We start from the raw sequence: 26,268 nt of genomic DNA on the forward strand, positions 1-26,268 counted from the left end.
GGTCTCCTTGGGGACCCGGGAAGTGCTGACGGAAGAGGCACTGCTTCCCAGGGGCAGGACGGAAAGCATGCCTGGGTGCTGGCCCTGGGTCTGACCTTTGCCCCCCCCCGCCCCACCCACTTCAGGGGCAGGAAAGAACGGGGCAGGACGTCCTCATGCAGGGGCCCAGAGCAGCCACACCAGCCACTAGCATCCTTGCTGGAAATGCAGATGGTGATTTGGTGGGAGGGTGTCACCACTCTGACGAGCTAATTGTTCTTTGGCCTAGTACGTTAACCAAAATGGTTTGGAGAATTTTCCGTCCTAGCTGGTCGTTCAGGAAGACCCAGCAAGATCGTCCTTGCTGAAAACATCTTGTCAGAATAGGAGGGAGCTCTAAATGGCATGGGTCATGCTTTCTGATGTTATAGAACTGAGTAGGGAGAAAAAGCAACAATTGTCTCCAAGCAGAGACAATGGATCTTTCACATGAAATATTTATTTTCAGGGCTGCCCAGTGTTCCCTGGGCTGGGACGGTCCGTGGAGCTCGAGCGTCCGGGAATGGCAAGCCCCAAACATGTAGCTGGGGACAGAGTATTTAGAGAAGAAAAAAAAGTCTCCTGACCCGTGGTTCTTAAACAATTTCAGTGGGCATGCCTGGCTTTCTTTGTCGAGTGGAGGCTAAGCTTGCACGAGTTAATTTTGTTTTCTTCCGTGATTTTTTTTTTGAAAGCCGCAGGGCTGCACTTGGCGAGTGCTAGAAAGATGGCCAGGTTTGGGGTCGTGGGCCGGATGGGGCCTCCTTCGGCCGGGCCCAGTTGGCCTTAGCCGGCTGGGTCGCAAAATCGAAGTGTGAGGAAAAATAGAGCCCAGAAGAGGAAGGGTCTGTCCCCAAAGGGCTAAGGGAGAGGCCATCGGGAGGGCGATTTGGGCCAATATTTGTGATTTTCCAGTGTCTACTCCTCCCCAAATTCCATTCTCAGATGAACTTGGGAGTGGCCCGTAGGTTGTGGGAGAGTCTGGCCTGACTTGGTGAAGCCACACACAAGCAAACACCCTTCCAGGCTGGAGAGGGTGTTTTTGTAACTCTGACAAATATGGCCCAGAGTTATGGCTCCGTGAATATTTTCTGAATCGACAGAATGAAGAGGCCTACACACGGGCCATCCCCTGGTCCCTTCTCTGAGGTGCTGGAGGAGCTGCCCTGGGGAAGCCAGGCCAGTCCAGGCTCCCGTTAGCAGACTTGGGAGGAGTGGGCCGTGCTGGGGCCGTAGTGAAGCATTCGTGTGGTGCTAGGGGAGCGTTGGGAAGGCTGAGGTGGCCCATCGGCTGGGGACAACCGGCACATTACGGGGACCTGTCTGGACACCCCAGCGAGGCCTTGAAGGAGGACAGATGAGGGAGTGGCCCTGATCAGGTGGGGGACCAGGGTCACCCAAGCAGCTTTCTTGGCCAATTATAATATCTGGCTTCAGAAATGAGGTTTTATTTTTTTGTCAATCGGCTGTCACGTTTTATTTTTCTTTCAATGCCAGAGCTTCTCGGCTTGGCCCCTGTAGCCCTGTATGTTACCCCCCTCAGAAGAGAGCTCTCTTTCAGGGTGTCCAGGAGTCTCTGACACTACAAGTAGAATTGGTACAATGGAAATCATGAAAAAGAATGAAATTTCGTGACAATGGGCAGAAAAACCCCAAAACCAGGTTTCTAGTCACTTTTTTGTGCGTGGTGGGAGGCAGTTTGAAAGTAAAACGAAAATCGGGGATGGGAAGCTTCTTGGTGGGGTCTGGACTGGGGAGTCTCATCTTTCTGATCACCCAGGAACCTGTGTGGAGAGAGTGGCTGGGCCCACTGTCCAGCCAGGGCCGAGAGGGTTTCCGAGTAGAGATGTGACCGCAGGGTCACCAGTTAGTGTCGTAAAATAAGACCGGTGGTTGTGGTTACTAAATGTGTGCATGAGATCTACACGGTAAAAAGGCCAATTTTTTTTTTAAGCAGTGATAGAATTTTCCCTCCAGATTTAAAAAGAACGCCCCTGATGCTTTTGGCTTTCTAAAACCGGGGCGGTTTTTTTTTCTTCCCCCCCCCCCTGCCCCCGTGGAATGCCCTTTCCTTAATTCTGGCATTTCAGATGGCAGGAAGAGCATTTAGCTGAAATATTTACCTGCTGATTTGGGGTTCTTAAATTTAGAATCCCCTTTCATGTGTTTAAGAGAGATATTTACATTCAAATCAGCCTTTTATAATTACATTTTAAATTATAATAAAATGATGGTGCCGGCGCTCCAGTTTTCCGTGTATTTTAACTGTAAGAGAAGCTGCCATGAATTGAATGGGGGCTACCCATCACCCAGAGTCCCCGCTGCCCACCGTGTGGGTTCTGGCCTGCCCGGGCACACATGTGTTCTGAGCATGGCAGCTACATGGGTGTTACCTGTGGGGCCCTCCCCGCACTGCCAGGAGAAGGGCCTGACAGGGATTCTGGCCCCACACAGTACGATGGTTGCCCAGCCTCACCGCCTGCAGCTCCATCTGAGAAGAGCCTGATACGGGCTGGGGTCCAGGCCCACTGCCCTCATGTCCTGAGCCCCACGGTGGCCTACAGGCCTGGTTTGGAGGCCATTATCTTCTGGGCGGCCAGCTGGGCACAGCAGTGGCCACTTCTGGTGGAGGCAGTTCTGTGGGTGGGGGGACAAGCATCTCCTCCTGCAACCGTAACCCAGGCCCTGCCTCCCCTGCCATGCCCCTGTGGGTCCCATCATTGCCATCTCGTCCTCAGTGGCTTCCCAATGTTGCCTGCTGGCAGGGCAGGCCCCGTGCCATGGAGCATGAGGGACCCTTCCCCTCCCAGGGCCAGGCTTTTGGCAGCCAGGCCAAGCCGCTGCTGGAATGGAATTCCCGGCGTTCCTGGTGGGGCGCATGGCATCGGAATCCTACCTGCTTTGTCTCTGGCATCAGCTGGCGAGCCAGTCACGTGGCCGTGTGCGTGAGACCAGAGCCCAGGACTGAGGGCTCCTCCCGGGCGCTTCCTCCTCGCTTACTCACCCCCACCCCCTTTTTTTGGCTTTCAGCAGGACTGGCTCTGAGCAGGCGTAAAACAGTGTTAAAACTGAATCCAGGCAGCAGGGAGCTCATGTCCACGGCGGCAGGCTCTCACAGTCCACCGGGCTCTCGCGGTCCACCCAGACCACCCTTTACCTCGAGTCCTTATGCACAGAAAGGCCCTGATATGTCCCATACACTCAGGAGTTAGGCCCAGAGCTGGGCAGTGGTCACTCCACGCCATTCCCTCGGGTGTAGAGCTGGCCCTGCCTGCCCCTAGATGGCCATGGGGTGGGTGGCACCGCTTCCTGGGGAACCCCTTCCCACACTTCCAGCTTTGTTTCTCACCCACACAAGGACACCCCAGTGGTCACTGCTGCAGCTCCCGGTCACATAGAGGGTGAGAGGGGAGAGCCGGACAAACAGGTGACCCAGCAGACCCAGCCTGATGCCCGCAGGAGAGAGCAACAGGGTCTGATATTTTGTCTCCAAATGAAAGAGCCACAGTGAAACCCCAGGTCTGCCAACCCCAGTTGTAGGGCCAGAGAACGGGGATGTTTCCCTGAGGTGGTGGCAAGGTTTGGTTTGGTGAAAACGAAGGATTTGTGAGGGTCTGAGAGGGGAGGGTGACGGGCCTAGACTCCACCCCTGGCGCCCTGTCCACCGCGGCTGGCTGGCCACTCTCGGACCCCTTGGCGTCGAGCGCTGATTGGGTGCCTGCCTGGGGCTTGGGGCTCTGTGCATGTTAATTCTGCCACTCCAGCAACCCTGAGTGGGAGGAGCCATTATCCCCCTTCTTTCTATAGATGGGGAAACTGAGGCAGGCTTGCCCATGGTGAAGTGGCCAGTCGGACGCAGGGCCAGATTGAAACCTGCAGCCTGGGCTCCCGGCTACAACAGCGCCAGCCTCCACAGGCATTAGAAGGGGGCTCACTGCAAGGGCCCCAGCCAGGGCAGCTTTCAGGGTGGGGTCTCTGGCCTCACCCTGGGGAAACGGCCGGGGCGCTGGCTGCCTCCTGCTGAGCCTGGCGTGGGAACAATGTGGCCTCTATCCCTGGAGCGAGCCAGGCCGCCTGGACGCCCAGCTCTTCAGAGCAGCCTGGCCAGGCAGGCGCCCACAGCATGGCGCCCGGGCCGCACTGTCCATCCACGGGGTGCGGGTGCCTTGGCCAGGCCCAGGCAGCCGCTCCCCGTGTCCTCCCTGGCCGGCCACTGAGTGGCCAGACGCCGGCTTCCTCCTCCCTCTCCCGCCCGTCCAGCCTCCTCCTTTTTTGGTGGTGGGTTTGGGGGCCCAGCCCACCCGCCACTGCCACGTCTGCCATCCTCCCGCACCCACGAGCATCTTTCAAAAATTCCCGGTGGGCGGGGCTGAGCTGCAGCGGCCGCCTCTGCCCCCCCTCCCCGGGCAGCCAGTGCCAGATGAGAGCAGGAGACAAAAGTAGCATTTTCCTCGTACTCCGGGGCTGGCAGTGGGGCCTTCCCCCAGCACCACATGGCTCCTGGCAGCCCTGCCCCCTGTGCCGGGGTGGCCGAGGCCCAGCCGGGCCCACTGGACTGAGGGACGGCGGCGGCCAGAGACTAGGGGGCCCGTGGCCCATGGCTGGGGCTGGCACCGGGCAGCCTGCTGGCCGGCGGGACCTGCCCTCCTCCCCCACCCGGGTGACCGGCCGGGCCCAGGGACGTCATTTTCACTTCCTGGCTTTGGAGAAGGCGCCTCCATCCTCCGGCACCTCGGGTAAGTCACCTTCTTTCCTTCTGTCGTGAAGACGAGCCGAGGGTGCTGCCATCTTGTGCCCCGGTGCCTGTTACGTGTCCTCCCTCTAATTGGTTCTCCAAACTCAGAATTCTATTTCAGAGCCCTCCATCTTCCGTGCAGGAAGCCCTGCCAAAAACTGCAGGGAAAATGCAGAAGCCAAGCCCATTTACTTTCAAGATCCAAAGCTACAGGCTTTAGAAATCACAATAAAAATGAATGTTTATTATTTCACAGTAGCTGCGTCTTCCATTATAATGGGAACAAATGCTTTGGGAGTATTAATAGCCATGGCCTACTCGTGCCTTCCTGGTTGTGGCAGTTTGTGTGGGGGTCTCTATGATTATTATTATTATTATTATTATTATTATTATTATTATTATTATCTTAATTTTTGGCGGCGCCAGGAGTGGCAAAGGGAAAACCACCAGGACCATCCACGGCTCCTCCCAGCAAACTCATCGGCAGGCAGGGCCAGGCTGGCACCCGGGAGGGAGGACTTTGCATCTAGAAACAGAGGCCCTTTTATTTTGTCTGGCATCTTTAATGCTACCATGTCCACAGTTTAGGGATCTAGTTCTTTCTCCCTTTCGTTTTATTTTTTGGAAAAAAAAAAAAAAAAGAAAAAGGAAAAAGAAAGAAAGCTCCTTTTGGCTCTCAGCTCAGCCTGGGGAAAAATATTTTAGGTTGTTTTGGGCTTTGTTTTTGAGCACTTATTTCAACTTGGGGGTTCCTCCTGAAAGTGCTGGGCCTGTCTTGTCACCGCCCTGCCCGCAGACTGCATGTGGGGTGCGCATGGGCACCGTCCACTACCCAGACCCTTGAGGAAGTCCTGAGTGGCCTCATGGCCTGCCCGTGTCCTGGATCCCACCCCAGTTCCTCACCTGCAGAGCTGTTGGGGGAGACACCCAGGCCGTCCAGGGCCTGAAACGTGGCCGGCAGGGCTGGGAGTCCCTCAAAGACCTTTTGAGTCCCCCCGCCTTGCCACCGCTGTCCAGGAGCTGGGCTCAGTGGCTGCCTGGGTGTCCCTGGCCCTCCGAAAGTGCTGACCCTTTTGATTCAGAGGTGGGCTTTGCAGAGCACAGCCCCATGCCCACCTCTACACTCTGGCAGGCTGACAAAAGCGTCCTCGGATGCGGCCTGGTTCCCCACCCTTGAGGGGAGCGAGGGTCTTGATTTATAGAAAATGGAAGAATCAGACCCGGAAAGTTCTAAACGGCACTGAGAGGAAAACTCCCATGGAAATCCATCTTTGTTTTCCCAGTTCAGAGGCGCGTGGGCCCTGCGTGCGCGGGCCTCGGTCTGAGCGGCCGGCCTCGGCAGACAGCACCAAATCTGTAAACGGAGCTAAGCTCACACGAGGACTCTCGGCGGCTGCTTTTGTTCGTAGATGAGCCAGCAGTCGATACTGGAGGGTCTGGGGCTGCAGAAACAGGCATATATAGCAGAGATGATTAAAACATTTCATGATTATGACAGCCACATTCTGCTGCTGCAAGCTGGAGGATTCATGCCACCCAAATATTTAGCAAGCATCAAATAAAACACTGGTGGCAAAATAAAAGTAATAGAAAAAGAAACAGAGCGTAATACATTTCAAAGGCAAAAGAGTTAAGGGGACAGGGAATGGGCCGGGGGAAAAGTGGGGAGAGTTCAGCATTTTAAAAGAATTCACGTGTTTAATATCTAGCCACTCATAGATTTTTTTTTGGTATAATTAATGTAGGCAAATAGACCCTTAATTCTAAATCCTGGAATGAGCGATGGTAAAATTTCCTGATCATTAATTTATCATTTTTGTTTTTTGTACAGGGTAGGGGCAAGTAGCAGAAAAATCAATTAATTCACATAAAGGAACATTTTCATTCTAAATTAATATTGCCACTGCAATTAAATTTATCTAGTATTTTTAACATGTATGGATAACACACTTTCCTGTGTACCTTGGATATCTGGGGCCGTTATATGTGATCAACTATCATCTTAGTTTTTTAGCTTGGTTAACACTTGACCCCTCCCCCCCACCTCAAAATCAGTAAAATGCTGTGGATTCTGCTTTTTAAAAAATCAGGCCAAAATCTCAGCATTCTCCATGGCTCCCAGTGCTTCTCGGCAGTTTTTTTTTTTTTTTTTTTTTTGAAGAAAGTACCACGCAAAGCACTTTTCACATCATCGCTTCTATATAAATTCCACTATAGACTGAAATTATACATTCTCGCAGCACAGATGGGCTGGTCTGTCATTACGGCTGCTGGGTACTTGTTGGAACACACAGCATATTTCAATTGTGGAGTCGACAATTTCGAAGAACTGGGGTCAAAATAAACAAGTTGCATTTGTGTATAGAAACAGACTTATTCAATGATCTTCTCATCCCCTGGAAAATTCGGCAGAGGAACAATCATCACCTTCATTAAACTTTAATTTAATTTTTGGTCTTCATCTTTTAAGACCCCACGTGCCCTGTGTCAAAGGCCCATCAATGTTTTAATTAATTACCAATTTTTCTCTTGTGCTGCGGCGTCAGCAGTGGAACACAAGATTTAAATTCAAACTCGTGGGTGTGGTTTTTAATATCTTTTGACTTTAATTTTAACATCTTAATAATTTTAATATCTTACTAATCTCTATAGGGGAGTTGTGAAACCTCTGTTCTGTGTTGAGTTGCATATTATTTTGAGGCCTTTATGAAAAATCAGATGATTAATATTTAGGATGGTCTAAAGATACATTTAAATCCAAACACCACCCACAAAAAAATTCAGCAGGTAAAATACATAAAGTAGCCATAAACTTAAAAAAAAAATCTCACCAAGATAACAAAGTGCAGAATTTATTGGTTTGTATCAACCTCCTTGAGAGCAGAGCAGTTTTACAGCCACAATAATGTGCAAATGATGATAACTGTTGATTTTGCAAATATGCTCATATTATGATGCCATCACAGTGGAGGCTTCTTTCTTTTCCCATGCGTGTAAGTGTTTGCCTCTGTGTTTCTAAATTCTGGATTCAGGCTCTGCGGTTTCTCACCGGCTGAGACCACGTTCCCACGTTCCTGCCTTAGTGGCAGTGGCCGGGAGGAGGGAAGGGCGCGCCCCATGTGTTGCCTCCTGCGAGCTCCAGCCGCCACATCCATTTGTTCGTAGAAGCGCTTTGTTGTGGCTTGTTTATTTTAAGGGATGTACCTGTTGGTGGAGATGGTAGCAAATAATAAGAAAAGTAAAAAGTTGATGAAATTCGCCAGAGCCGCTTGGGAGCCAGCTCTGCTGTCTGGTGGTTTTAACGACGTCATCCCTTCCAATTCTGGTCTTTTAGCCTATTGACTCCTGCCTCCTTAGCAAGAGGAATATGGCCCTGGTCTGGGCACTCTAAAAGATGAGGCAAAGTGAAAAGACCCCAGCCTTTGGGCCGCAGAGCCTCTAAGCAGCGGTGGGCGCGGCGATGGTGGTAACGGTAGCGATAGCACTCTCTGCTGCTGTTCACAGGTGCCCGCTGTGTGCGGTGGCCCCTGCATTCAGAAAAGCACCGGCTCTGGGACCCAAGGTCTCGGTTCAGATTGAGTCGTCTTTGTTTCCAGGCCGTGCTGATCAAGGGCAAGTCGTTTCACCTCTCCGGCCTCATTTCCTTATCTGTAAAATGGAGGCAGGAAGTGTCAACTTTCTGAACACATGGAAAGCTGGGTTCATGGTGAGCACCCCATAAATGCTATTGCTTCCTTGCCTTATTTCTAAGGCTCAGACTATGCCTGCAAGGGGGCATTTTCATCACCTCCATTCCACCAGGGGAAGCAGCGAACCTCTGAGAGGCTAAGTGGGTTCCCCAAGATTCAACCAGCTGATAAGTGTTGGGCCAGGGCTTGAACCCAGCCCTGCCATCCTTCAAAGCCCATGTGCTGCCACAGCATTCACCGACGAGTGTTGTGGCACGTGTGTGCGTGGTGCCCCGCGTGTGGACAGCATGCTGGTACACAGAAGTGCAGAGGTGTGTGCGTGTAATGTTTGCACACGTGCATAGGTGTCCTCTTATTTCTCCATTGCGTGAGGTTCCTGGCAGGTCAGCAGTTTCCAAAGAGGTGAACTGGTGTTTGGAGGTGCATTCGTCGGAGTGGGCCACACAGTCCTCAGACCACCCCTGGGGATGACTGTGCCATGGGCTCTCCACCGCCCCAGGGATGCCCGTGGGAAGAAGGGTGGTTCTCCCCAGTCCAGGGCTAGCCAAAGCTGGCAGCAGGTGGACTGGGCATCCAGGCGTGGTCTTCTCGTAGGTGCTCAGCACTGCTGAGGGAGGCTCTGGCTGAGTGGCCTGCATGCTGGGCCTTGGCCAGACGCGCCGCTGCCTCCTCATGTGGACGGGCGGTTCTGGGCGCCGGCCATTTGCAGACGGGAGGAGTGGAAGTGAGGCCTGCAGGCCCCGGAGAGGAAATGGCGGCGTGGGCAGGCCCAGAACAGGACCGGGAAGGCGGGCCGAGGGAGGGAGTGGCCCGGAAGGCCTCTGTCGGCCGGTCAGCGTGCTAGCGGCCTTTCTCCAAGAAGCGGCCAGCTGGCCAGGCCTTCCCGGGCAGGTCTGTGTGTCTGCCCACATGCACACACGTGTACCTGCGTGCCAGGGCACGGGGAGGTTTAGCGGCCTTGTTTCCTAATAGGGAACATAGCAGGGCCTGGGGTTTGATGAGACGGCGTAACGCCCAGCACACCTTCAGACAAAAGAGACCGTGATAAAAACGGTTCTTACCACAAGGTCCCAGCTTCTGTCTTTAAAATGGGGCTTCCAGCCTCCGCCTCAGTAGATGGTTGGAGGCACTACATGAGATCCTGGTTTGGGGAGCCCCTGGTCTGGGGAGCCCCTGGTTCGTTGGTGTTTCCCTTGCCTTGGCGTAGTAAGAGGGGACAGGAGGCCCAGGCTCTATGGTGGGCCCGTCTCAGCCCGTTTCAAACCCTACCCACTGGCTTCCCATGACCTTAACAGGATGGCATTACCCAGCACTCGCGCAGATGCCACGGTGGCACCGGGTGAGTGGCAGTTTCGGGTGGTCCTGGAGAAGGGTCCTGGCATCGGTTGGTATGAGTCTCTGGGTTTCCGAGCTTCAAGGAGGGCTGGATTCAGGGTGTGGGCTGGGCCAGCTGTTCCGGCAAAACCCCAGAAGGAATCCACAGGAGGCGGGGACCGGGAAGGCAGCCGGGTTGCGCCAGTGCCTGCAAGGGAACCTCTGGCCCCATTTCCTGGGAGCCTGACCCCGCCCTAGGATTCCTGGAGTGGGTGTGCCCACGCTTCCGGCCCAGACGTGGGTGGAGGGGTCCCACCCTGCCAGGCCTCCCGCCTGCGCGGCTTCTTTCAACTCGATGGGAGGAGGACTCCTCCTGGGCCTGGTGCTTCGAGGTCCAGACGAGCAGACACTGGCGCCTGTGACCCTGCAGCGGACGCCCTTCAAAGTCCGCGTGGCTACGTTTGGAAGCCTGGGCGGCGTGGAGATGGTGCCTTCAGCTTGAGATAGTAAGTTGCCCGATGCCTGCACCTGTGGAGACTCCCAGCACCTGGTGGGTGGGCCGCAGGGGGCTCGGGCCTCCATACTGGGTCTCCAGCACCAGGGGTGAGGTCTCTCCAGTGAGGGACTCAAATGACTCAAACCCACTGGGCTCTGCCGGAGGCATCTGCGCCATGGAAGCAGCTTGCAAATGGGCTCTCTGGGGCCACGCCGGCCCATGGCGGCCACAGCCTCGGCCAAGTGCTGTGGAGGGAAAGATGAGGCCACTGCAGCGTTTGCATCTGCCAGGGTGACGGGGGCCAGCAGGGCAGGAGCAGCGGGGAACCCTAGGTGTTGGAGATCCCCTGCCTTGGTCCAGGGGAGAAAGCTGGGGGCCACATTCAGCACCCTCAGGGCAGTGCCGGTGCATGCTGGATGTTAGACTCAGCCCCACATGGCAAGGGGTGTTGAGCTTTGTTGAGCACATACTAAGTGCCAGACCCCAGGCCAGGTGCTTTCCATCCATTTTTATAAACATCATTTTTAAATTTAATCTGCCAGTTCCATTTCCCTGCCACGTCCCATTTGGAGCCAGCACATAGCAGTGCTATTCTCAGGCCAGAATATGGAGTAAGCAGGACAGACAGGGTCTCTGTCTGGGTGGAAGTTCCAGTCTAGTGACGTGTGGGTGCTAACAGTTTTCTATATGAGGAGGCCAAGGTTCAGAGAGGCCGAGGGATCTCCCCAGAGTCACGGGGCCAGCAGGTACTGGAGCCTTCTCCCTAACCCAGGTCCTCCCCACGACTGTGCCTGCACAGAACCACAGAGGATCCCTGTTTATCTTCAGGTCTTCAGCCTCTCTTGGATGCTGGCCTTGTCTGGTTCTTTCCAGACACCCAGCACTAGGAAGGACCATTCCATTGGCTTGGAGTTCTTCTGCCCTGGGGAGAGCCGGAATTGTCCTGGGGTCATGGGTCACTTTGGCTCTGAGGCCCTGAGGCCTCTCTGGCTGGGTGGCCAGCATTCAGAGCATGCTGGTTTGGGCTGTATGAGGCTCCAGGGCACCCTGCCACTCTCGGGCTCTGTGCCCAGGCTGGTGTGCTGGCAGGTGTGAGACTGCACGCAGTGTGGCAGCAGGCGGTGGGAAGGAGGGAGCTGTGGTCGTTCTTGTTCTTGGCGTTCCTGCGGCCCAGAGGTGGGAACGTATGAGACTGTATGAGACTGTACACCCAGATGCCGTGTGCCAGACCAGGATGGGCTCACAAGACACCAGCCCTGCATGGGCAGACAGGGACCACATCAGGTCAGGGGGCACAAGAACCTTCTGGAGACCCACCCCATCTGTCGGCATGGTTCACGCTCATGGATGATCAGTAATCTCTGAGCACTGTGGCGCTCATGGCCCTGAGTCCACGGGTTTTCTCGTGTTTCAGAGCAGTTCTGAGCTCACTTCATTCTGCAGAGCACTGGCTCAGAGAGGTTACGGAAGCCATCAGGTGCCAGGCCCCAGGACGGCCATGGGAAGAGGCCCGAGAATGCCGTCGAGTGACGGGATCCAACAGACCTGGTGGAGCACCAGGGCCTTGGCCAGAGGGGCTGGAGCCCTAGACCCAAGGTCTAAGCCCTGCACTGCCTGCGCCTGGCCCACAGGCATGGAGGCCTCACTGAGAGGCAGGCTGCATGTCCTCAGCAAACACGGGCACCAGACGGCGACGAGACAGAGGCCAGTACCAGGCGGGGCTGAGAAGTTAGCCGGAGCATCCTAGGATGCCAGGAAGCCTTCCAGAGGTGGCAGCCCCGCAGGCCCTGCTCCTTCCCACAGCTGACCTCCAAGGCTGCAGCTGCAGGGCCCCTGCGTCCAGCCCTCGGACCTGCCACGTCCCAGGGCCCCACTGCCAGGCACCGCCCCGTGCCGGCCCTGTACAGGCCACATCTGCTGCAGCAGCCATGCCAGAGCTCCACCTCCCGGGCTCCGTCCCCATGGAAACCACGGTGGGGGGGGCTCCTGCTGCATTTGGCCCGCTGACTGGTTTCCATTAGAGCCGGCCTGCTTTCCCTGAGCTCTGCCCCTGCAGTTCAAGGCTTCCCCTGGGGGTTTCTTCCCACATTTACCGAGCACCAGCCCTTCTGTGCCAGGGAACCCAGCGGTCTGGGCCCCGCCCGCCCTGGCCAACACCCACCGGCGGTGCCTGATGCCCAGCACCGTGGCTGCTCCCCTGTCCTTTCTTATCAAAGGCCCCCTGCTGCTGGGTCCTGGTGTGGTGGACTCAGCCCTGGATCTGAGTCAGGGCACTGGGCTCCCATCCTGGCTGGGCCATAGAATCACTGGTGGGCACTTGAATAAGCCCCTTCCTCTCTCTGGGACTCAGTTTACCCATCTGTAAAATGAGAAGCTCCATCTATTTCTTGAGTTCCTTGCAATGCCGAGAAAGAAAGACAAAGAGAAAATGAAATCACAGTACGCTGTTGCTGCTGGGTTCTCAGAACTGGGATTTTTGTTTGCTTTCAAAGAGGGTTTTTTTTTTTAGGGAACGAGTCATGGAATTTGACCAGAGATGATTGTTTGAGGGGCCAAGAGCCAGCCAGAGCCTACGGACATGCAGCACGGAAGGCGCAGCCAGAAGCTTGGACAGCGGTACCCACCGGTCCGCCTTGGCATCTGCTTGGCACCCAGTGACCTGGCTGTGAACACAGTGAGCGGAGGCAGGAAGTGTGCCTGTGCCGGAATCCGGAGGGCTCTGGAAAACTCCCCGAGAGGTTTCCGGAGGTCAGAAATGTGGGCAGAAAATGAGATCCAGCTTTTAAAAACCTGGCCGACTCTTCTCCTGGGAGCCTAGGGAGGCCTGGGAAGGTGCCTCCACCACCACGTGACTGAGTTACAAGAAGAGCTCGCCAGGCTGGACCTGGGGGTGCCGGGCTGTTAGAGTCAGCAGCAAGGTGGCCCCAGCCCAGACTACATCCTGGTGGTGCCTTCCTCCTCCAGCTCTTGGGAGTTGGGAGGCTTCAGCGGGGAGGTGGTGATGGTGCTGGGGCCTTTTGCCTGGCCTGCCAATGGCCAGCTTGGCTCTCCCCGTGGGACCTCCCAGCTCCTGCTGCCTGGGGTGGTGTTGCGCGTTGGCCTCCCCTGGGCCCTGTGGGTGCTGCTGATGGCCTAGGAACACGTTTCCAGCTCACAGATGAACAGAGCCCGGGAGGTGGCAGACCTTCTTGGCAGCAGGGAGTGAACGGCCCAGTGGGGTGGGCAGCTTGCTTAGCCTCCCCCAGCCTCAGTGTCCTCATCTGTAAAACGCAGCTAGTAACCCTGACCTCCTGGTCGGGGTGAGAGTTAGACAAGATGGTGGGATCAAAGCTGGATAAATGGCAGGAGACGGCACTGGAACGGCGCCCACCCAGCATCCTTGTCATGATCAAGGCAGACCACACGTCCCAGAGAGCCCAGCTCCATGATGGGAGAGCAGGGCCAGGCTGACTGTGGTCAGGCCCACCTGGGGTGGCCGCTGGCAGGCTCTTGGGTGACAGCCACCCTGCCCTGGTGGCCCAGGTAGCCTGAGAGTTGGCGTTTCCTCTTCATCTCAGTCAAGAGGCTGAGTCAATTCCCCACTCAGCTTCTGCCCCTGCCTCCTGCCGGAGGCCACCTGGCTTTGCTGACTGGTCCCAGTGATAGGGGACATTGTCACTGTGGCTCAAAGGGCAGGCTTGGTGGCATTTTCAGTTTTCTGTCCTGGGAAGGAATGAAACCTTGGTTGGAGTGACCGCATCTGGGTGGCCAAGGCCTTTGCACCCCGTGCCTTTGCGCCCCCCACCCCACCCTCCCGATGAAAGTAGGCCGAGGGCGTCGGCAGAGAGTGGCCGCCGCGGTCCTGGCCGGGGCTTGATTTAGATATTCGGGGAGCCTGGGATAATGTAGGAAATGAAGGAAATTTCCCCAGGGAAAGGGGAAGAGAAGACAGAGGAGCTTAAGTGCCCACATGATTATTAAGCGTGGCTGGTGATTTACGGCCGGGCAGGCGGCTCCTGGCGGCTCCCTGCCCCCTCTCTCCCAGTGCCCTCCACCCTGGAGAGCGGCTGTGGGGAAGACAGAGGCCACCAGGTGGGCCCAGCACCCCAGCTCCGCCTTATCTCCTGGGTCTAGGCCCTCAGCAGTCCCTGGGCAGGTGGCGCAGCACGGGACACCGCTCCTCCGTGTGCTGGGCACTGACATCTGTCATTGGGGCCACCTCACAGAACCCTGACGGATCACCAGCCCTGTCTTACAGGCCAGGAAGCCCAGGTCTGGGAGGTCAAGCCTCACGTGGCCCTCTAAATGGTGGAGCCTGAGCCAGCCTGGCCACCAGCCCAAACCCTAGGCCTGTCTCTCTTCCATGGCCACGTTCAGTGGCCTCTGGTGGGAAGGGCTGGGGAGGCCCTTGTCCCTCCTTAGAACAAGGGATGCGGGTGGAATGGCGGTGGCTGTGGTCGCGAAGCAGGCCTCTGCCCATTCTGCCCTGTCTCCTGCCTTTCAGGGTGCCTGTCCTTCTCTTGGCTGAATTCCAGTCTCCCCTTCAGGGGACTCTTGAGACCCTCAACAGCCAGCCCTGACCCCCTCCATGGCCCCATCTTCGACTCTCTAGACTATGGCCTAGTGTCACCTCCTCCTGGAAGCCCTCCTTGCTCTCCACTCACCCATTGCCCTGCTGTGGGGCCTGGGGCCTAGTAGTAGCCTGTCTGGGGGCAGGGAAATGTTCCTCTGGGGAACATTTTATGAGGGAGTGAATCAGAAGAGAAAGCCATGACCTGCCTGCCTGTGCTCAGTGCCACGTCAGAAGCCGCCAAGCTGCGGAATTGCACCGGCAAGTTTATTTTTCCACCTCCACTAAGTAAGTTCCCCTTCAGGACTGATCTGAGAGGTTGTGAGGCCACACGTCATCAAAAACGGCATCTTTGCACTCGGCAGGCAGGCTGGTGCAGCCCGTGGTGGGGGACCGTCCCGCCGGCTGTGGGGTAAGGACAGCTGTGTGCGCCAGGCTACAGGGAAGCCGAGGCCACTGCTTGGGGGTTTCCCTGGGGAATATTAACCAACAGGTGGCCCAGAAGGGCCATGGGGCCTTTTCTTCTCAGACTGCTGGGCATGGAGGGCAGGGACCCATTGACCTGTCAGGTGTCACCGGTGGGTGGTGGCGCATTCTGTTAATTTAGGTCAGAGAATTTAGGTTCAGTTTACAAATTTCCTGCACGGTCCCTCCTCTGCATCGTAGCTCACGAACATCCACTTCCTCCAGGAAGCCCTCACACGCTGTTGGGCCCTCTTCCTCCAGGAAACCCTCACACGCTGCTGGGCCCTCTTCCTCCAGGGAGCCCTCACACGCTGCTGGGCCCTCTCTCCTGCCCCCTCTTGGCAGCTGGGTCCTTGGCCCATCTGGTCCCTCCAGAAGGAACCGTCGCAGCTACCATGACCTCGTCTTTCCGCGTTCCACCTTCTCGGGTGCAATGAACAAGTGTGTAGATGCCACACACCCTCCTGGGGCCTGTCATCTTTGTCCAGAGGGCCCGAGGCAGCTCGGGGAAGGCCTTTCAAGTGCGTCTTGGGGAGCTCACGGCTGATCAGCGAGCAGGACGTGGGTCCCACTCGGCCGTGTGATCTTGGGCCAGCCCCTCCCTGGCTCTGAGCCTCAGCTTCCCACACTCTCTCTGACCCCCACTTCTGACATGTGGTGGATCTCTAGAGGGTTCTGAGGGGTCAGGTGTGGAATTGGCTGCCTCAGGCATGAAAACATTCCTGGGCTTCAACCCGGGATCCCACCTGGAGGACAGAGGAGATTTATTGCAGAGATGTTTGTGCAGTGCCTCTTTAAATGTAGAAAGCTCAAAACACCAGCCGTGCTCCTGGGGTCGGGCGTTTGAATTGAGGAGTTGTGATAACATGACCTGCCAGACTCTCGTGTGGCCGTTCACAATGGGAGAAGCCTCTGTGGGCAGGTGGAGGCAGCCCACGTCCACACGCACATGGGAGCCCCTGCGAGCCAGGGTGCTGCGTGCCACATTCTCTCTCTCTCAATTTTCCAGAACTTTGTTAAATGAGCACCCATTCCTCGTGCAATGGGCAGAAAATGTTTAAGTTACAAAACTTATCATCTGGCCAGAGTGACCCTAGCCTGGCTAAATTGTCACATGTTCTCCCCCAAAAGACATTTGCAAAATGCTCAGGAGGTCATGGGGCGGCAACACCCATCTGCCAGGCACATTTTATTTCCTCCATTTAAAAGGAGCAGAGCCGATTGAAGGGGAAGGAAGGGGTGTTCAGGACATTGGGGTGCACAGGGGTGCTGCAAGGCCAGCTTCCCCCACATCTGGCGTGGCTGATGAGAGCAACTTTGCTGCTGCTTTTGGGGCAGAATCCATCCTTGTATGGTCTCGGGCACATGGTTAGAATGCTGGGAGTGTGATGTCTGGAAACAATACTATAAAGAAAGCAGGACTCAGTTCTCTCATCTAGAACCGGTGGCACATCATTTTGCCATTACAGATACCAGCAGTGTTTGTGACAAACCCTAAATGAACAGAAGCTCCCGGTGGGTGTGTGAATGGCCACGTGTCTGGCCGTGGCTTGCTTTTCCAGAACCAACTTGGTGGTTAGCAGTCGTTGCCAGCTGCCTCGTGTGAGCACCTACTGTGTGCCAGGCAAGCCGCTGGGAATTTCACGTCTGTTCATTTTCTCTTTACTGTGGCGTCAGATCACAGAGTAGGTGTAAATAGTTGCCTTTAGGATACGAAGCTGGGGCTCGGAGAGGAGAGGCCAGCTTCTTGAAGACTGAAGAGCCTAGAAGATTCTGTACAACCTGTGTGTGGCTCAAGAGCCTGTGCTTCTCCCAGGGGTGACAGCTCCACCACTAGATGCCGTGTCCTTGGAGATTTGATCTCCCCCTGTGCTCTGACCACACCAGCTGCCGTGGTAGGCATCAGACGTCCCTACTGGAGCCATTTTGGCCCAAGAGAAGTGGCTGAGATGGGGATATGGCCCTGGTTTGTGCAAACTCATGGAAACTTGGGGACGTGACCGCCTGCAACTTTGCCATGTGTTTTTGACCTCTCTCAACTGCTTGGGTTTCTTTTTTTTTTTTGGAGACAGAGTCTCTGTCGCCCAGGCTGGAATGTGGTGGCGTGATCTTGGCTCACTGATACTGCCGCCTCCCAGGTTCAAGGAATTCTCCTGCCTCGGCGTCTTGAATAGTTGGAATTACAGACATGCGCCACCATGCCCGGCTAATTTTTATATTTTTAGTAGAGATGGGGTTTCACTGTGTTGGCCACGCTGGTCTCGAACTCCTGACCTCAGGTGATACGCTGGCCTTGGCCTCCCAAAGTGCTGGGATTACAGGCGTGAACCACTGTACCCGGCCTGCTTGGGGTTCTTTTCGGCCTTGGACATCCAACAGCATTACTGAGGGCCGGATTTCAATCCTTTCCACAGCATCTTCACACGTAAATTGAGGGGCCCTTGGTGTAACTGACCTGTGCATGGAGGATGTTTCTTCTACACGTGACTCTGGAGAGGGAGCAGTTCAGTGCTGAAGATAAGACGAGACTGAGTCCCTGGCTAGTCCTGGTCCCCGGGCCTAGGCCGTGCAGCTTGGCCGACGTCGGGGTTCCTGCAGGGCACTCAGAGCCTCCTGGGCTGCCCCCAAAAGTGTCTGCTTAGGTCCTGCTGGCCACGTTTATTGCCACATCTCCCAGCTGGCCCCTGCAGCCTCCTCCCAGGCCCCTCCTGCCATAGACCCAGGCTAGAGCTGGCAGTCAGTTGTATGAAAAGAGGTGGGGGAGGAATTTCTCCAGGCACTGGAGCCTGGAGTGACTTCTCCCATGTACTCGAAGCCCCCTGGGGGATTAGCAATGGGTGCTGCCATCCACTGAGTCCCACCATGCCCAGGCAAGGAACATTGTCTCTGACCTATGTGCAAATTCGAGAAGTTGGGTGTCATTGTCCCCATCTTACAGACACAGAGACTGGGTCCCAGAGAGGCAAAGGAGCTTGTGCAGCGTGACCAGGGGCAGAGCTGAGATGGGGACAGACCCTGCGGTTGGACCTAGGGGTGCTTGTGGGCAAGGGCGGGGAAGGGGCTAGGATGGGGCTGGGGATCGGCCTCTGGGGCGTGGGACCTGTGGGATGACACCAGCAGGTTCCCAGCCCCGTGTTGACTCTAACGGGTTTAGCACCAGCCTCAATGGGCCACGATCTGTGAAAACGGCCTAAGCTGGCCCTGTCCTGCAAGGAAGCACACCTCCCGGTGTGGGCTCAGAGGGGGGACAGCCTTGGGAGGCTCAGGCAGCCCCAGGGAGCAGAGCATTTTCTGAGTTTTTAAAGGCTCCATGGGCAGGTAATGCAGCATTTGTCCAACTCAAGAACCCAGTCACCAAAACCAGGCAGAGAGGAGGGGAGGACACTGGGTGACTGGTGGCGGGCAGGCTGCGGGAGCTGGTGCTGCTTGATGGGGCTCCTGTGTCTCCAAGCCGGGGAGCTGAAGCTCCCAGGGCCACACCTGCCCCAAAGCTGGTGCCCACTCACCTGTGAGGGTAGAAATCCCACATCTCTGGCACATCCAGGGCAGACGGGAGGTGGCCTGTGGGGCTGGGCCCTCGGCAACTGCCCTGGTGCAGGGGGGTTCGGGCCCCACTAAGGGCTGCTCGGTCTCTCCCCACTTGCCACTGGGGGAACAGGCTTGTCCCATCTCCCCTCCCCTCCTCTGGCTCCTGTAACCTGGAAGTCTGACTTCTGATGCTAACCTGAGTTCGAGATACATTAAATTGGGCTAGCTACAAAAAAGTGGGCCTCTGTGGCTGGGCCTGCCCTGGTGGCAGCCCTGTGAACCTGAGCAGGGTCATGCCATGCCAGTCCCCATGCTGTTTGGGGAGCTCCAGTCTGTGGTACTTTTCCTGGGGGGCCCCAGAACTCCTGTCCTGTCTGCTCCAGGTGAGGGCATTGGGATGGTCCCAGCCAGCCCAGGGCGGCAGGTGAGGGCATTGGGGTGGTCCCAGCCCAGGGCGGCAGGTGAGGGCATTGGGGTGGCCCCAGCCCAGGGTGGCAGGTGAGGGTGGGCCACATGGCATTTCCTAACCAGCCTGCAGGGGGGCATCTCCATGGGTGGCAGGCAGGGGGACCCAGGGTTATTAGAGTGGATATCAGGACACGCTGGGCCCCAGGGTGGGGGCTTTTATTTTGGCCCAGGCTGCTGGTGGGAGAGGTGGAGAGGGTGCCCCAGCCATCCCAATGACAGGCTCTATGGCCTCAGCGCAGCCTCCTAAGGGTCAGGACAGCATGCAGCACAGTGCTTCCTGCAGGCTCTGTCCAAGAGGCAGGAGCAGCGGGCCTGCGCCGACCTCCCCTTGCTATCTATCACCTGCAGCTTCTGTGGGACCCAGACCCCTCCCAGCCCTCAGTGGGCGTGGAGATTGTCACCATGGACCTGTTCCCATTTTCAGAGATGGGCTGATTGTGGCACAGCCTCTGTGGGGTGAGAAGAGGGTCGGGGTGCGGGTGCTGGCTGCAGGCTCTGCCCAGTGTGTGGCCCAGCACATCTGTGGGATGCCACCAGCAGGTCCCCCAGCCTCGGAAGCCTCATGAAACCAACTCGAGGCCAGGAGTGTTGCTGAGAAGGAGCCTCCCTAGCTAGTTAGCAGTGACCGGGGCGACTCCTGGATCTTCCCCCGTCCCTGACCCAGCACCACTCACACTCTCAGCTATCAACGAGGAGAGTGGCCCTGGTCCTCAGGTGACAGGGATTCGGGACGGCCACACTAGGCCACCCAGCCGGCCAAGCATTCTTGCAACCTGGGGTCCATAGGAGCTGGGAAGCCTGGGCCTGGGGAGGGTTCCAGGGGGTGTGAGAGAGAAAATAGTCTCCGGGGGCCTCAGTGCCCGAGGTGTGCAGCTGTGCAGGGCTGTGCAGCGCCCTCCCGTTTCAGGACCTGGACCCTACCTTCCTCCTGCCCCCACTCAGGGCTCAGCATCCCACCTGAGTCTGGCCTAAGGCCCAGCAGAACCCCAGCCGTGGCATCAGACTTGGCCTGGGTTTGCCCTCGAATCCTCACCAATGGCGAGCGGTGCCCGCCTGCCAGCCTGACTTGAGGCAGGATGGGGAGGGGAAGGAGCGGGCCTCTGGGTCACCCCGGGCGAATGCCAGCTCCTGGGCCTTGATGTTCTCCTGCAGTCAGTCTTGGGATGTCTCCCTCGGTGGCTCACGGTGACCACTTGAGTCACCTCTTCGGAAAGAACCAAAGTCCCATTTGTACCTTGTAAGTCCCAGATATTGGATGTCATTCCAGGAGTGATGGGGGATGAGTGGGGCACTTCCCAGCATCCTGGGTGCCAGGCACTATGTGCTGGGCCCAGGGACAAAGCCACGGAAGACATGGTCCGTGCCATGGAGCTACCAGGCCTGGGGAGAGATGGGCATTGCAAGTATCTGTGAGCTGATTTCAAGAGACCCCCAGTTTACTGCTAGAGCTAGGGAGATCCCTGACTCAGGAGGGCTCCCTGGAGGAGGTGGCCTAAATAATGGGTAGGAATGGGGCCTTTGATGGTGGGAGAACACTCCAGCCCTCGGGAACGGTGGGTGCCAAGGCAGGGCTGAGCGAGGGGGGCAGGGACTTCTTTGAGCACTGAGGTGGAGAGACAGCGCTCTGCTGTGAGCCAGCACCCCAAGCCCCGCTGGCCCTTCCTCTGTGGACACTAGAGGACATCTGGGTCCACAGTTGGCTGTGCAGGAGCCAGCGAGTGGGGTTTGCTTTTGGGCGTGCGTGTCAGGCAGCAGCGGAGGCAAAGGCAGAGGCCATCCTCACAGCCCTTTGTCTCCCAGGAAAGTTCTTAACCTCAGGCCTCGCCGGGTTGGGCCCACCTGCAGGAGGTTGTGAGGGGTCCCTGAGGGGTGGAGGGAGAGGCCACCTTCACTCCCTCCCCAGTCTTCAGCCACCAGACCTCCTGAGCTGACTTCGTGGTCTTCTTGTGTCTTGCAGAACGTGGCCCCGTCCCAAAGCACTACTCGAGACATCAGGAGCCCATCGTGGGCTTGGGAAGACCCTCCGGGACCTCACGGCCCAGGTAGCTGTGTCTTTACTCTCGGCCTGGGCAGGGAAGGACTCACTCCAGTCACAAGCAGCCTGGAGATGGGTGGTCTGGCAGAGAAGGGGAAACCCCAGCACCAACCCAGCCCCAGGCCCCACCTTGCAGCCAGGTCTGCCCTGCCCAGAGTCCTCGAGGGGCTCAGCCTGACCCTGACAGGTAGAAGAGACCCCACTCCAGGCCCAGGAGTGAGGGAGTAGAGCAAAGGGTCCCTGGCCTACTGTGTGACCACTGCCCGCCGCCCTGCCCAGTGGGACAGGGACCCCCGCCCCGCACCCGGCCTCCTCACCGTCCAGGTGGCCTGGGGGCGCCCAAGGCTTCGGACAGCCCCTGAGCTGGGCCCAGGCCTTATGGCGGTCCCAGGGCAGGCAGGGTGAGAGCCGACAGGGAACAGATGAGGGAAGAGCACACCCCACACCTGGGGGTTCCACCATAAGACTTCCTCAGCGTTTCTCTTTCCTTCCAGGTCTTCCACCCTTGGCCACCTCCCCCGGTGACACCTGAAGCTCAAGGGACTGTGTCCACCCTCAGGTCAGTACAGTTTGTGAATGTTGATGAAAATCGGGGCTCCCCACATCCCTCCCTTCTGGCTCCACCCTCCGCCAGGCGTGCCTGAAACTGGACACACACCACACACATGTATGTGCACCAGCCCCAGAGCTCTGGGGGCCAAGGAGCCAGGCAGGTGCTTGCTGCACGTTGGCACGGGCTCAGCTGGATCTAGCCCGGCCTCCTCCTCCTTGCCCCTATCAGCCTCTTTCTGCAGCTGAGGGACCAGGGTTCCAAGAAGCCGGGTTTGGTCCAGGTCTGGCCCTGTTTTTTGGGCTCCCTTCTGCCTGAGTTGGGTGACACTCCTGTTTGCAAGGATCCAGCTATCTCAAGGGCCCTGGGAGGGGAGGCCAAGGGCAGCCTGGGGGACCAGTGACTACGGGGCAATTTGCAATACCTGCTGGGGGATCAGCAGGTAAGATGTCCCCTGCCTGCTGCTGTCTGTCATGGCTGTCTTGTGGCCATGGCCAGGGGCAGGCCTGTCATGCTGGGAACTGCTCAGAGGCTGCAGCCAGCCTGAGGCCCCTCGCCCTGGTGAGCCAGCCCCCGAGTGCAGACTGTCGCCGATGATTCTTGCCTCCTGGGGCATCCGTGCGGCCATGTGGGTTGGGCAGGACTGGCATTCTCCCCTCCCCACCGTTGCCATGGCCAGGGGCAGGCCCACCTCCCGAGGCTGTGCGGAGAGGACCCCAGGCTGCTGCATGTGAGCAGAGCAGCCGGCGTCTGGCCCAGACCCCTCTGCCATCTGGGGCCCGGCATGTTTACAGGTTGGCCTTGCCCGCCAGACTCTGCAGACGCTGCCCCGGGGCCTTTGTGTCTGCACGCAGGGCTGGGCCACCAGCCGAGCGGAGAGTGGGGAGGGACACAGGTGGGGAGTTGGGGGAGGCCCCTGGGGGAATCGGAGGAAGGGCAGCACAGAGGAGAAAGGGGATGAAGAGTAACAGAGGAAGGAGAACAGCGTGGGGGCAGGAGCGGGGCAGGGACTGGGCAAGAGGAGACACAAGGCAGGGCAGGGCAGGGCAGCCCTTGGAACTGCGGGGCTGTCACAGGGATACCAGCCTGGGGGAGCAGCTGACCCCAGGCATCTGACAGGGACCTAGTGGGTTTTGGCCAAGGTGATCTGGTCAACGGAACTGGGGTTTTCCTGGCACCCACCATAAGCCCAGGCCTGCCCGTGGGACCTCATCCCACCTGCACCCAGCCCTCCCTGTATACACAGCTGGCCACCATCTAATGTAATCCCTCTGACATCCCACGGGCAGCAGTGTTGGTCTCCAGGGTCCAAATGAAACAGACCCCACAGCCGTGTCCCTCACACAGGACTGAGCATGGAATGTGCCCCTCCTGAGTCTCTGACTCCCAAGCCTGGACAGACATGTCCAGGGAGGCTGCGAGGGTGTGTCCCCTGAATCATGGGCAGGGGGCACCATGTGCAGCGGCTGAGGCTCAGGATATGTGGGAAAAGGCCTGGAGTGGAGGAGAAGAGGCCTGCCGGGGAGAGTGGACAGTCCAGGGCTGGGACCAGCACCCCAATATGCATGACCCCTGGAAGATGAGGCTGGTCGCACACAGTAGGTGCTTACTCAGTGCTCATCAGATGCCAGATGCCAGCGTAATCACCACAGGGGTCACACACCCTCTGTTAGGACCACCAGCAAGGCAGGGCTACCGTCCCACGCTGCTCTTGCAGAGACGGAGCCTCGGGATCAGGAGCCTGGCCCTACTCTGGCCTGCGGCCTTGGGGGCTGCTGGGGCTGTGGAGGGCCTCTGGGGTGCTGGCTTGGACTGGGGGAGCCATTGAAGGTCTGTGGGGCAAGGACTCCCTCAGCAGTGTTTGTTTTTTAGCTGACTCAAAACTGCTCCCCTTGGAGGCCTTGGCCCCGAACGGGGAAGCCTCAGCCAGGCAGGTCCCTCAGCCTTGCCTGCCTCTCATGGGCTGTTCAGGCCTCACACTCAGGAGGTGGCATCCTGCTGGCCACACCGTGGCATTAGCGCAGTGCCTCACCCACACTCGGTGGCAGATAACAGGAGCCACAGCCCCAACCAGAGCCGGCGGCCGCGTGGCCCCCTTGATACCCGGCGCTGGCTGGTCTTCTGAAGGGACTTGTTCCTGTTCTGGGTACCCTGGGTTCCAGCTGATGGAGAGGCCTCCCTGTCCTTCAGGAGTGGGTGCAGATGTGGGTGCATGGGAAACCCAGGTGTGAGACGGGTGATGGCTTGGCACCCCATGGCAGAGCCACGCTGAGAAGCCACATCGGCCAGCTCCAAGACTGCCTAGTGGACCTGGCATCCACAGCCTGAGAATGGGCACCGGGGGACCATGGTGTGACCTCAGCAGCCTCTGCAGACAGTGGAGTGGCACTTTTTCTTCTCCCTAGAGGTTGAAGGGCATGAGCAGCGGCCCCAGGTGGCCTCCACATGCAGGTCGAGGGGACAGAGATTTGTTCTCATGTCAAATACCCAAATGCCTTTTTAAATTTTTTTAAATGTTTTTATTTTCTATTTTTTTGGAGACGGGAGTCTCACTCTGTCGCCCAGGCTGGAGTGCAGTGGTGTGATCTCGGCTCACTGCAACCTCTGCCTCCCGGGTTCAAGTGATTCTCCTGCCTCAGCCTCCAGAGTAGCTGAGATTACAGGTGCTTGCCTCATGCCAGGCTAATTTTTGTATTTCTAGTAGAGACGGGGTTTCACCATGTTGGCCAGGCCAGGCTGGTCTTGAGCTCCTGACCTCAGCTGGTCTGCCCGCCTTGGCCTAAAGTGCTGGGATTACAGGAGTGAGCCACTGTGCCCAGCCCGATGCCTTTTTATACCCAGACAGAAGCAAGCAAGCCCTTACAATGGCCCTGCATTTGATCTTTCAGTCCCGCTGAAAACGCAGATGCTTCCTGACTTGCAGTGGGGTTTGTCCTGAGAAACCCACTGTAAATTGAAAATATTGTAAGTCAAAAAAGCATTTAATACACCTAACTACGAAACATCATAGCTTAGCCCAGCCTCCCTGAAACGTGCTCAGAACACTTAAGTTAGCCTCCAGTTGGGCAAAATCATCTAACACAAAGCCTATTCATAATAAAGTGTTGAGGATCTCCTGTTATTTATTCAACACTGTACTGAAGTGTGGTTGGTTTCTACTGAATTCATATCCCTTTGGGTTGAGAAATCTTAAGTTGGATCCTGGTGAGTTGGGGCTGTCTTTATAGACAAAATGCAGAGTGATGGCCCTCACGCGGCACCTCCCTGTTGGCTTTGAGCAGCACTCTCTGGCTGGGAGAAACTTTAGTGAGCATGAGGTTGAGCCCTCACTGTGACAAGGGATGGGACAGGGTGCAAGGACAGCCACCTGCAACAGCACCTGGGTGAAACACCTTCTTGATTCGGTTCAGATTTGTTAGGAGTTCCTGTGGGCCCAGCCCTGAGCCAGTCACGTGGAGTCGTCCCTCTTCCTGATGGCCTTGCTGAGTGTCCCTCCCCTGAGTCTCCCAGAGCCCATGGGGCTTGCCCTGGCCACCAGGCTGGCATACAGCAGAGCAGGGCCCTGGCCCCAAGCTGCCCCGCAGTAGAAACACCTCTGGGTTCCATGAACATTGTCTCGCCAAGGCGTGGGGCCACCAGATCCCTCAGGGGCGGGGAGGGTCTGAGGTCTGGGGTCTGGGCTGAGCCTTCCGAAGTCTGGCTGTGCGGTGGGTTCAGGCCCTGCCACTCAGGCCTTTGCTGGGATGGTGCCGGAGTGCGCCAGGCCTCCAGCCCCAGTGCTCCTGGCAGTGCCCAAAGCTGCTGCCTCCTCAGCTCTGGCTTCCCTCCCTGGCCTGGTTGGTTGGGCGCCTGGCCTCTGGCATGACCCAGGCTGGGGGCCTTGCTCCCCACACAGTAGCGAGCTGAAAGCACTGCCATGTTGAGCTCTGGGAAGGAGCAGGCTCCCAGTTCATTCCGCAGCCTCGTGTCGCTGCTCCAGCTGTCCCGGGTACGAAGTGCCCTTCTCCAAAAACACCTCACCCACCCAGCCAGGTTGGCCTCGAGAACTGGGGAGCCAGAGGCCCTTGGCTGTCCCTGAAAAAGGAAAACGGGCCTCCTCATGGGGGCTTCCTGGGCTCACCCAACACAGAAGGACCTCCTAGTGCCTGTGCGCCGGTAGGTAAACCTCTTTGGGTCCCCGTTCCCTCATCCCTGAAACATGGGGAGCACAGTTGCTCCTGCGCTGGCTGTGGCTGTGGGGGAAGGAACAGCCGCTCCATTCCTGCATTTGATCAGGTTGTGACGAGGACTGAGTGAGTCACCAGGTGTGAGGGGCTTTGGTGGGTGCCTGGTGTGTCGCAGTGGCAAAGCATTCACACTGGCCAGGTCCCCAGCTGGGAGCATGTGCCCAGGAGCCTGCGGTGTGCAGCTCGTCTAGCCCC

The 26,268-nt window shown here is 57.4% G+C and overlaps 1 protein-coding gene across 1 annotated transcript in view; it reads left to right on the forward strand.

Annotated features, from left to right (window-relative positions):
- LOC100452318 (uncharacterized) overlaps nucleotides 1-26,268 on the forward strand; it is a 40,712-nt gene that overhangs the window by 4,908 nt on the left and 9,536 nt on the right. Inside the window, exons 4-6 of the mRNA XM_054543803.2 lie at nucleotides 4,462-4,754; nucleotides 21,220-21,304; nucleotides 21,792-21,856. Of these exons, the coding sequence (XP_054399778.2) occupies nucleotides 4,462-4,754; nucleotides 21,220-21,304; nucleotides 21,792-21,856 (443 nt within the window). The remainder of the gene's footprint in view (nucleotides 1-4,461; nucleotides 4,755-21,219; nucleotides 21,305-21,791; nucleotides 21,857-26,268) is intronic.

The sequence above is a fragment of the Pongo abelii genome, chromosome 23, assembly GCF_028885655.2.
Source record: "Pongo abelii isolate AG06213 chromosome 23, NHGRI_mPonAbe1-v2.0_pri, whole genome shotgun sequence".
Lineage (NCBI taxonomy): Eukaryota > Metazoa > Chordata > Mammalia > Primates > Hominidae > Pongo > Pongo abelii.